Source organism: Hippichthys cyanospilos, chromosome 9 (genome assembly GCF_059441005.1).
Source record: "Hippichthys cyanospilos isolate Australia breed blue-spotted pipefish chromosome 9, RoL_Hcya_1.0, whole genome shotgun sequence".
NCBI classification, from domain to species: domain Eukaryota; kingdom Metazoa; phylum Chordata; class Actinopteri; order Syngnathiformes; family Syngnathidae; genus Hippichthys; species Hippichthys cyanospilos.
Genome location: NC_142377.1, coordinates 17,073,067 through 17,085,115, shown reverse-complemented (window position 1 = coordinate 17,085,115; position 12,049 = coordinate 17,073,067). Strand labels below are relative to the sequence as shown.

The 12,049-nt window shown below is 38.7% G+C and overlaps 1 protein-coding gene across 9 annotated transcripts in view; it reads left to right on the top strand.

Annotated features, from left to right (window-relative positions):
* Positions 1 to 12,049, top strand: part of cacna1da (calcium voltage-gated channel subunit alpha1 Da) — a 68,852-nt gene that overhangs the window by 43,680 nt on the left and 13,123 nt on the right. For 7 of the 9 annotated variants that reach the window (XM_088424326.1, XM_088424331.1, XM_088424328.1 and 4 more), the window contains exons 26-35: positions 415 to 616; positions 695 to 853; positions 1,105 to 1,215; positions 2,834 to 2,917; positions 10,252 to 10,380; positions 10,717 to 10,782; positions 10,860 to 10,951; positions 11,038 to 11,197; positions 11,339 to 11,466; positions 11,553 to 11,649. In XM_088424326.1, coding sequence (XP_088280452.1) covers positions 415 to 616; positions 695 to 853; positions 1,105 to 1,215; positions 2,834 to 2,917; positions 10,252 to 10,380; positions 10,717 to 10,782; positions 10,860 to 10,951; positions 11,038 to 11,197; positions 11,339 to 11,466; positions 11,553 to 11,649 — 1,228 coding nt within the window. Of the gene's footprint in view, positions 1 to 414; positions 617 to 694; positions 854 to 1,104; positions 1,216 to 2,833; positions 2,918 to 8,861; positions 8,895 to 10,251; positions 10,381 to 10,716; positions 10,783 to 10,859; positions 10,952 to 11,037; positions 11,198 to 11,338; positions 11,467 to 11,552; positions 11,650 to 12,049 lie in introns of all 9 variants that reach the window. The other 2 variants (XM_088424333.1, XM_088424332.1) reach the window with 2 other exon arrangements.

Genomic DNA, 12,049 nt, shown 5'->3' with positions numbered 1-12,049 from the left:
AACACCTGATTCTAATGATCATCTTATCAGTAACGTTAGCAGAAGCCTGATAATGATCCTGATCGTTAAAATCAGGTGGTGCGGAAGACGGAAATATAAAAAACATGCAGGATAGCGGCCCTTGAGGACCGGGTTTGGACACCCATGTTTTTGATTAGTCGCTGAACTTCTAACTGCTAAAGTGGTACCAGTCAAAAGTTTGCTTGTCCTCACAGAGCCCGCATAGGTTCTCTTCATGGACTCCGGCTTGCTCCCACACTCCAGAAACATGCATAGCGGGTGTATTGGACATACTGAATTGTGATTGGGGTGTATGAGGATAAGCGGCTCTAGAAAATGGATGGATGGATGGATGGATGTATTTGTGATTATGATAATTGTACTTAAGAAATATTTTACGCCTTCTGATCTCAGGTTGCTATACAAGGCAATCGACTCCAACAGGGAGAACCTCGGGCCCATTTACAATTACCGCGTGGAGATTTCCATTTTCTTCATCATCTACATCATCATCATCGCTTTCTTCATGATGAACATCTTTGTCGGTTTTGTGATCGTCACGTTTCAAGAGCAAGGAGAGAAGGAGTACAAAAACTGTGAACTTGACAAGAACCAGGTCAGAGAGGAGCAGTGCTTCTTACTCCAAGATTATAATGACTGAAACTCAAGTTGTTGATTTTGGGTTTTTGTGCAGCGTCAGTGTGTGGAGTATGCCCTGAAGGCCCGTCCTCTGAGGAGGTACATCCCCAAGAACCCATACCAGTACAAGTTCTGGTATGTGGTCAACTCCACGGGCTTTGAGTACATCATGTTTGTGCTCATCATGCTAAACACACTTTGCTTGGCTGTACAGGTAAGACATTTTAAAATACTGGACTAAACAGGAACACAATACATCACATATATCCATATACAGTAATGTACTTTATGACTACAAAAATGATTCAGTTTTAGTCAGGACTCTTGAGAAATTTGCTCACAATTTAAATATGCACTTTAACAACTTCGGACTACATGGAATATTTGGAAGTCGGTCTAAAATCTAATGATGTGCAAGTCATTTTCAGGCCTTCCAATAAAACGTTTTTTCTGTGCCTCCCGCAGCACTACGGCCAGTCGGCACTGTTTAACTATGTCATGGACATCCTCAACATGGTCTTCACAGCTGTTTTCACTGTGGAAATGGTTCTCAAGCTCATTGCTTTTAAACCCAGGGTGAGTCAGCCCACAAATGTCTTTGCTTGACGCCACACTTTTCGCATCATAAAGGAACTAGGACATAAACAATCTAAAGACATAAACATATTTTTTTCATAATGAGTATGAATACATTGTTTTTTTTACCTTGTCTGGCCATCAGCTCTTTGTTGCCAAGAAGGACAGGATGCTAGTAAGAAATGGTTGTGTGTGGGGTGCAGTGGCCTCAGTATTTGCATGCATGTAATATCAATACTACTTTTGCCCAGACAACAACTCACTGTATAGCAGGGGTTGAATGACTTTTTTTGTTTGTTTTTTTACATTATAATGTGATGAAGTCGGAAGTTAAAAACCATTTCAAAAAGTATTACGGGAAAACAGTAGAGCCTGACCATTTAATCGCCTGAACGCCACTTTTCAAACATCACCCAAAAATAATCGCTAAATGGCTGATTTTTGCCGATTATTTTTCCTTTTTTACCTTTATGTTCTCTAACCATTTACGACAGTCGTATACAATTAACAGTCGCGTCATCATTTACTGCACATGAATCCGTTCCAGACCCGTATATCCCTAAACATTCATCATAAAATTTGTTGATAAGATTCATAGATCATTCAAAACAAAGCAAAACCCAATATTTACAGGCAATGATGAGCCAAGCAATGCAACTAAGTTGTGCAAAGAATTGACCTACATCTCTCTACTGTACAAACAACCTAAAGACACTGTTGGTTTAAAAAATAAATAAAACACATAGTACAACATAAATGTAAAATAAATGTGTTAAATATGACACTGATTCAATTACTAGTAATCGTACGACAGGATATCATGTCCTGATGTTACTAACTTTCTTTGAACCATAAAAGAAACATTTATAAACAATATATTTGCTGTTGATCCCTGGTATTCGCAGTGAATAGATGTCAGGCTGGATCGTGAAAAGTGAAAATCAGCATATAATTGACACCTATTGAAATGGAGGGAAAAAATGCTATTTTATTCAATATACGGTTTTTAAGTGCCACTTCTCCTTGTATAATTTTATATCTTTGCTCCACTCCTAATGGACCTGTGTCTGCAGACCTCAGAGCCCCATTGTGTTTATATTCAACCAGCGGGTTAGATTAGTTTAAACGGTAATAAGGCTTAGAAAAGACTAAATGGTTCAACCCCTGCTGTTATGCATGAGTTAAATATACATATGATTTTGAATGTGTGACTGTGAGGTCAATTGAAGACTTGTTGTATTTGGCCTGACACCCAACCGGGCAACCACTCGCTCAACCTCACTCAGGGCTATTTCGGAGATGCTTGGAATGTGTTCGACGCCCTGGTTGTGATTGGCAGCATAGTAGACATTGTTCTCAGTGAGATTGACGTAAGTAATGTCGGAGATTTGTCCTGGCTCCCGTTGCTCTTTGGACTCTTCTGATGTCTTCCTGTTATCTGCCGGTGCGGCTCAGTCCGTCAGCGCTTCCACCTTGTTTTGGATTCTGCCTAATGCTTCTCTTTTTTCTGTTTCTGTTTTTTCAACTCATCTTTTCCTACCATCTGATCATTTGACATGTTCCTCTCCGCCACTCATTTCTCCCTCCCTTCCATCTTCATGTTGTGCATTGACTACAGCACTATTTCGCTGATGCTTGGAACACATTTGATGCCTTAATTGTCGTTGGTAGCGTCGTCGATATTGCTATCACTGAAGTAAATGTAAGTATGATTTTATTCTGTCTGTCACATCAAACTGTAGCTTTACAAGAAGTGTATCCACATTTCCTGTATATCGCAAAGCTTTGAGGCCCATTGATTTTTCTCAGGGAATTGTGCACTAAATTAAATTGAATTAAATTAAAAATACCAATGCAAATCCATAATCCAATTGCTTTACTTAGGTAGTTGCACGCCATGCTCATCCCCCTTTCTGCACTGAATTTAACCTTCAATGATTTTCAAAAAGGCATATTATGTAAAGCTTCAGTTTGACGGTCCTTTTTTTTAAAAGTTATTCCTTGTTTGCTTTTTGCTGCTGTACTCTTGATTCTCCAAATGTGCTGGCTGAATGATGACCTAAAGTGATGATACCGCCTTTTTCAGTGAACTTATGACCCGTGTTTTGGTTAATGCTTTCTTTAGCACACTTGTCTAATTCTTACTCTTGTTCATTTTGTTTCCATAGAAACTTGTAGAGGCAAGTATGACAATGAATAACAATATTGTTTGTGTGTACCCTTTTGTTAAGGACAACTTTATCGTCAGGACCCCCTCACAGGGTGGATATATTTAAAGCAAGTTTTTAATTTAGGAAATACAAAAAAAAACAGTCTAAATGTTAAGAGTTCTTAACTGTTGGCCAACTATGCTATGTAGAATATCACCTAAAAATTATTGTTGTTAGGTCACACACTTAAAGTCAGTCTCACGATGATTAAAAAAAAAAAATCATACTGTTATCAAATAAAATAATATTTTCTATATCAAAACTTGTGTTTTTGAGAAAATAATGTTTCCTGTTAAGAGAATTAACAACCAACTTTAATGAATGTATATCAAGACTACATTTTACTTTATGTAATAGAAACACTGTACTTACACTATAGAAATATTCAAGCTGCCATACACTGAATAATATAATAAAGTTAATTTCATTATAGTAAAGAGAATATTTTATAATTACATTTTGAATGTATATGTATTTAGTGTTTGTATTTTTTCTCAGGACTATTATTTCTTCTGGTAATACAAAATGTTCATATTTGACATAATAGCTCATGTTTGTCTCATTTCTCGACAATTTTCACAATATCCCATTCTAGACTTTGTACTTACACTGAAAATAAACAAATTGTTACTTTTTTGTGCATTTTAAACTTAACAAAAACCAACAGAAGAGGTTTGGATTTTTAGGGCCCAATAGTCAATTTAGGTTTGGAAAGAGCACCCTAGCCCTAACCCCACCAACCCACTACCCCCAACCCCCCCTGAGTGCTCTTTTCTGAGCTGCAGTGCTATTTTTTTTTTTTTTCAGAGATTTATTTCATGTCATGTTCTGTCATTGTGAGTGTTTGCATGCGTGTACAAAGAATTATTTCAGGTTTTGGTGACTTATAGTTATGCATGTATAGTAAATGAGTTTATTGTGTGTCCATTGTACCTTAGTAAGCAAGTGTGTTGTATTTCTCCAGTGCTTAAATATGACCTTGATTTCACAAGGGCTTTTTTAATTGTTCCTGTGAGACAATTTTCCATTGAATATTGTCTGTAGCTCGCATTGCATGCGGTTATTGTTCTGCGTGTGCGTGTGTGTGGCTGAATCATATTGCATCGTGTAGTCATGGCTGATTTCAATGGTAATGAGGTTTCAAAATGTATACTGTAGACTCTTGGTAGTTAAACATATTACATTCATCAAACATTTTAACTTCTAGTGGCTGGATGGACAATTTGTTCTTTTTTTTTTTTAATCCTTTGAGGAACAATGACTTATATTACAGTAGCTTTTTATCTTACGTATTTATTATTGACTTTCTGCTGTCACTATTGAACCATTTTAAAAATCAATTATTCCAAAGAATAATCAAGTAATCACCCTCCCGCCCCTTTTTTTAGGTTGAATGTGATCGGGTGCATGAATGGTTGTTTGTCTCTGTGTGCCCTGCAATTGGCTGGATCAACCAGTTCTAGGTGTCCTCCGCCTACTGCCCAAAGTCAGTTGGGATAGGTACCAGGAATAAGTGACTAGGAAATGGATGGATGGATAACTTCCTGTTCTTCTTCTTCATCATCATCGTCTTGATGAGTAGACTCAGCACATTTTGTGCTTGACTGCGTCCTACTGGTTAAAATTTAAACACCTAAAACTGAGCCTTCTTCACGTTGTAACAGCATCACTGTATTTTTGCCATTCTCTTTTAATTGGATATGATCCCTAACTTGTGCTGCGTACATCTGTATGTAAGATAAGTCCGTCTAGAACACGTTGGTGCAAACAAGGGTCCGGCAGATATTTTAGTCTATTTTTCTGAAGTCGACTTGCCCGATTTGGTTAACTTTTTTCCCAGCCCTAATTTTAATGTAGTTTTAATTAAATAATTTTCATTTCTGTATCACAGCGTTGCCATATTTATAATTATGAAAAAAAAATGAAAAAAATAAATGTTCTGGTTGACTTACCAGTGCCCACTGTATGTATTCACTAATTGCCTGTTGCTGTGCATTCTAGCCATGACTTTTTGATGTTTGTGACCTCTCCAAATGCATGCTGGGAAGCGTCAGCTAACATCATTAGCTAACATCATTTCCATGTCCTGCCTTTCCCAGCTGGCCCTTGGCCACCCACTCCATTCCCCTCCGGTCAGTTTTATTTGTTTTGTTTTTGTGTCGTTTGTCCTTCCTTTCTCCTTCCTTCCCTCTCCCCGCCACATCCTTCAAATATGACCTCCAGACAGAATGGCCCCGATTAAGCAGAATGTTTATCCTACGTAAAGTTAAGATCTGTTAGGTGCAACCGCACTATGTAATGGGATCCAATGCTTTATCAAAAATTTTGCATATACATGTATATTCCAGAATTGTTCACACAGTCTTGGATCTTATTAGATTGATGCATGTGTACCTAATGTACACTGGTGGTTGGTGAGGTATTGTTTTGGTGTTACAGTAAACTAAACCAAAGTTAGCCAAGCTACAGCTGAATGCACCAATAACGTTGTAGAGCATTTCTTCACAGGTAAGATTGGGGTGGGTGACTTGAGATGGAAAAACGCTGAGTTTGAGGTTCTTTGCTGATCTTGTGTTTGTGTCTCTGAGTGATTGTATGTGTTTTGTTCTGTCTTCCTGTAGTGAGCTCTTAAAGCTCACAATGGAACTCATGTGTAGCGCAGGTGTGTAGACCCACCCCAGTCAGGTGCATGAACGCATCGGCAGCTTCTCACTCGCCCACCCTTTATCTGCGCCCTTCCTTTCCCAAATTCAATCCAGTTTGTCCTCCCTGTCCCGAGATCTCTTCCCCAGCTTCATGGTAGACTCGCTGCAGGGCACGTGCATGAGTTTGCTGCATTGCTATGAGTTGACCGCTCCTCATTGCATGTGCGTTAGGGCTGGACAATTAATTGAATCAAAATCAACATTTATGTAACGCAGTAATTATGGTTTGCTGGTAGTTTTTTTTTCTTTTTAAATTTTGTATACAGTATACATTGCAGGTGTAATGTTTGGAAACACCTTCATTTTTTTCCACCTAATGTATTTTAAATTTTAGATTCTTTGAAGTAGGCACCCTTTGCCAAGATGATCTCTTTGTACATCTGTGTTTTCTCTGGTAGCTTTATGATGTGGATGATACAGTATGACCTAGAATGACTTTCGGGTCACAGCTGTGCATTTTCAAGAGTTGATACCTTGAATTTCTTGGTGTGTTTGAGACCATTTGAATGTGAAGGTGTCTTTAAACCTTTCTCCGGTAGTGTTTTTCTTTGCCCTTCTTTGAGCTAAGTTCAGGGGCTGTCATTGTGAACTTGTGAATTCTGTGACTTTTCTGTGATTAAGGACGGTGAATAGATTTGACTTTACTTGAGTATTGCATATTAAATATTAGAGCTGCAGCTATCAAGTATTTTTGGTATTTGGATATCTTACTGAATGGTTCAAATCAAATAAGTATTTGGATAATGTTTTATTTATGTATTTTTTGCCTTTGTAAAACAACTATAAACACAAAAGACCAAACAACATATTTCCACATGACAATGAATGACCAGCTTTTATCAATTTTTAATGTTCAACTTTTTTTTAACTTAAATTAAAACTGTATTAGTAGCAATTTTTTTTATAGAAACATTACATTTTAGACAAACCCTTCCACATAGATTTTGGTCTATGAGACAAAATCACCAGTTTAAACATCACATTTGAGTTCATAGTTTGTTCAAACGTGATCAGTAGGGAAGGCAACTGTTTCTGGTGTATCACTGCAACTTTTATGTAGCACTTTGAGCGCTGGTTACTCACGGATAAATTATGCTAGACGTAGCTAAAATGAAGCCCAAGCCACCAGTATACAATGGCAACAATGTCACTGTCAATGTCAGCATAATGAATTTGTTTGTTAGCGCCCTGAATTTGTGATTTGAGGACAATGTACTGTTGTTTTTATCTTAGTAGGACAACAGCTGCTGTAGAGAGACAGGTCAAGCCATGACATGCTGCTGGGAACAATTTTAGTAAAAAGCATGCCAAGGTGTTTGTGTTCATTTGAGATAAAATAGGGCTTATTTTGGAGTTGGCCTTCTCATCAAATTTCCAACATGTATCACTGACATGCAGAGCATTAACAATTGTTGCAATTAACTTAACACATTTTTCTGATGTTTACACAGATAAATTGGTATCTGAGGCAAGGTGGGGTTTTTTTGTTTGTTTTTTAACTGAGATACTCAAATTAACCGATGACTCGTTTAATGCTATTAGTTATTAACTCCTATATAAATAGCATATTTTTTTTCAAATTGTTCAGCCCTAGCATGTGTGCAATGCGGTGATGCTGGATGCATGCTAAATGAATGTCGTGGCCAGGATTACCTAAAGAACCTCCTCAGGCTAAACTATTAAAATTTTCCGTGCTCCTCACGCAGATTTGAATTCCAGTACTGCAGGATTTGAATGATGCCATGTCTGTCTGGAGGGTGTTTTTGCTGCTCACTTATTGATTTAGTTGCTCCGTTTGATTCGAGGCCTTCGTTCGGTTCAAGCTCACCGTTTTTGTTGATGTTTTTATTTTGCACCCGGAGTGAGTGAACTAGCGTTTGCCGAATACTTCCTTTGTACGGCATGAACTGCATATGCAAGTGTGTGTTTGTCCTGTGAGTGTTACTGTGTATAATGACTATCTATAACAATAGACTTTCTTTGATGTGGCAAAAGATTTTCATCTTCACAACAAATTCCATTTAAGATGTATACAGATTTGTATACAGTCCTGTTCTACAGCATATTCTTTGGCCAAAACATTAGGCACACCTGCTAAATAATAATGACAACCACTCAGGGAGTATTTGCCATTACAAAGATAATGAATTTGTGGGAGAACATTGCATTTCGACATAACACATCTAAGACAGTGTGAATCAAACCCGGCATAATCTTTGTAAAGGTGGAATTACTAACACAGCTCTTGTATTGAATCCAACCGGATTGCAATATGTTTCACGTGATGGCCGGTGAACGGTGCTTCATAGGTCTACGAATTCAGTAAAAATCACAGTTTAGTTGATACTAGTCCTGGATCTTGACATCTCAGCTGATGGGAGTCCTACTACAGTTGTAGTCATTCTCGCGGGGTGATAAAGTTGTGTACTGTCTCACGGTTCTAAGTGATCCCCATGTCGTTTGTCATTGTTACTCGCTCTTGTTCAAGTCCACATAAAATCTTAACCTGTGATGTTCCAAACTTTCATAGTTCATGCAGAATGTTGTCTGTCCTTAGCTGCTAAATTTTGTCAGTTAACACGCCATGTGCGAGGCCAGTGGTGACTCTGTTCTGTCTCTGTCCTACATAGCAGTATTTAATTATTGTGTACATGTGTAAGTGTTTATTAGGTAAATGTGTGAGACATTAAGGCTCCGAATAAGTCATTAATACAGGTCTTTGATTTTAAAGCCAACAGAGACTCCTCAGGTGGATGAGCTGGGGGTAAGATGCTACAACTCCAACCCCCTCTTCTTAGGGTCTTTACATTGTTTGTTTCTTGCTTTTATCTTCTTAATTCTATTTTCATTCTAAGGTTTCATTTATTGTATTTAGACCTCATCTCATGTTTGTTTTGCTCATGTACCACCTAGAATTATTTCTTTATAATGTAAATAGTTATTCCTATAAGGTGCGTGTGTTACTCAAACGTGGCGCCGCGTGACCCCCTCGTAAGGCGGCAGCTGGTTTCATGTATCAGCTTCTCACGTTTGTAGAGTTGACACATCTTACATGGTTTCTGCCTCGCACTTATGTGGTGTAGTTACTCATGGATGACCCCCTTCCCCCTTTTCCCCGGTATAAGGTCACTCAGTTCTGACCTAGCAACCTCCTGGCCGACCCGTTTTTGGGTTGGTCCCACTGTGACTCTGCATGAAGTGACTCTGGAGTGAGGGTGCCATGCTTGTGCGGACGAGTCCTGTCAAGTATGGCAAGGTTTTCTCTAGCATGCCTGCCTCCTTGCTTCCTCTTCTTGTAGGTCACTGCAGTGATACCGCTGCAGAAAGTGCTTTGGACCCGGGCCAACAGAAACATATGGGCTGAAGTTCCACTGTTTTCTACCAAAACCAATACGTTTCACCACACTTTCATGAAGTGAAACATATTGTAACCTATCTGTCTTTGTTTCCATGTACCGTGTTTTCCACACTATAAGGCGTACTTAAAAGTCTTCAATTTCCTCAAAAGCTAACAATATTGCTTATAAGTATATAGTATACATTATCATATGTATGCTCCAATCTTGAATTTTTTTAAAAGATTTGTGAACACTGATGGATTCAGACGTTGGTTCGGTCTGCTTGCTTCTTTTAATGAAACTAATGCTGCCGTAAGCAACTCCTCTGCCTGCTAACTCCCATCATTCTGTCCGCTGTAATAAAGTGTTTGCGGCTCCTGAAGTTGTCTGTCTCTAGAGATCGGGTCAAAATGGCTCTTCGACCGTTAAAGGTTGCCGACCCCTCTAGAGGATGCATAATGCAACCCCAGCCACTCCTGTAGCTTCTATTCTGTGCACCTGATAATGCGGTGTGCCCTTTATATGAAAACGGTTTTAAAATTCATTGAAAGTGCACCTTATATTGCAGAAAATGCAGTAGCTCCATCAGCTACATAGTCAATGATTACCCAATGGGTACTATGAGGTCTATTTTAATTATTATATCAACATGCAGTGTTGCTCTTCCAGCCCTTATGTTTTTGCACCCGAGTCACAACTTCTCATCCCGCCCTGCACAGGCAGGGATTCCGCGTCCTCTGCTGCAGTTACGCCTGTCTCTGACTTGAAACATTATCTTCGCAGAACACTGAGGACAGCGCTCGCATCTCTATCACCTTCTTCCGTCTCTTCCGAGTCATGCGGCTCGTCAAGCTGCTCAGCAGAGGGGAGGGCATCCGCACTCTTCTTTGGACCTTCATCAAATCCTTCCAGGTGAGGTCTTAGAGAGTTTTACTCCTTTTTTTTTCACGAAAAAGAGTTCAGTGATTTGATGATGGAGATTTGGCATGGAATTGCATATTTTCGTCGTAAAGTACAACCACATATAAAATGGTTATTAGATCAGTGAACGTGCATGAAGCTACTTAAGCGGCCATGTGAAATTTTAAAAGATTGAAATCATCACATTCATGCAGAAACCCTATAATTAACATATGCAAACATTTCAGTAGTTCAAAAAAGTTATTTTTTATTCTGTAGGCTTTTCAATGCCTATGTGCCTTCTTGTTTTATTTATTTATTTTCTGTTATTCCTTTTATTTTTTCTAGGCTCTGCCATATGTCGCTCTTCTGATAGCTATGCTGTTCTTCATCTATGCTGTCATTGGGATGCAGGTTGGTACCATAAGATGATACCACCAACATTTTTTTTCCCTTCTCACACTAATGGACCCCAAAAATGTGTATGTAAGGTCTTTGGGAAAATTGCAATGGTGGATGGTACCCACATCAACAGAAACAATAACTTCCAGACCTTCCCTCAGGCTGTGCTGCTTTTGTTCAGGTACTTAAGATTTGATCAACATTTAGACATTAAAAATCAAAATATTTTCAAATCTTAAATGCATGTTGTTGATTTTGATTTCCCAGATGTGCCACTGGGGAGGCGTGGCAAGAGATCATGTTGGCCTGCATGCCGGGAAAGCTGTGTGACCCCGAATCCGACTACAACCCCGGGGAGGAGATGACATGCGGCAGTGGATTTGCAATTGTTTACTTCATCACCTTCTATATGCTCTGCGCCTTTTTGGTACATACAGTACTATACGTTTTTAAGACCGCGTTCACGCATTTCATATTTTAATGCACGGCAGTCTAGATGCACCTTCTCATTTTGTATTGAAGAATCCTTTTCTGCATTTCATTTTGGACGTATTTTGTCGTCCACCAGATTATCAATTTGTTTGTGGCTGTCATTATGGACAACTTTGACTATTTGACACGAGATTGGTCTATTCTCGGTCCACACCATCTGGATGAGTTTAAGAGAATTTGGTCAGAGTACGACCCCGAGGCCAAGTATGACTTCCATTCATAATATTGCCTTCGTGTTTGTTTGCAACTACTTTTCTCTATGGTTTATTCTGTTTTTTCTGTTCATCCAGGGGCAGAATTAAACATCTTGATGTGGTGACACTTCTTCGACGAATCCAGCCTCCACTTGGCTTTGGTAAACTGTGTCCTCATCGAGTGGCTTGCAAGGTCTCCTTTTACTTCTCTTTTTAGTGTCTCTCTTCAGAAAGGCCATAACAGTTGGTACACCTGATATAACTCAATCCACCCATTTGTTTGCCAATAATGACCAGTCCACCAAGTTGGGAATAAGAAAAGATATGCCTGTCAGAAAACTACCAGTTTATTGATATATTCATTATTTTGTTACTGAGAACTTTTTTTAAGAACATTGAGGGAACATATTTCAAACACATCTGTGTTGTTGGTCAAATTAATATATTTTTTCCTGTGTCAATGAAAGCTAAAGTGTCATTTACTTTATATAAACATAATTTGTGGTTCATATTTTGCATAAAAATGATACACTTAAGCAGGTGTACCGAATGTTGTGACAGTTTAATTTTGATGCATTTTAATATATAGCCTT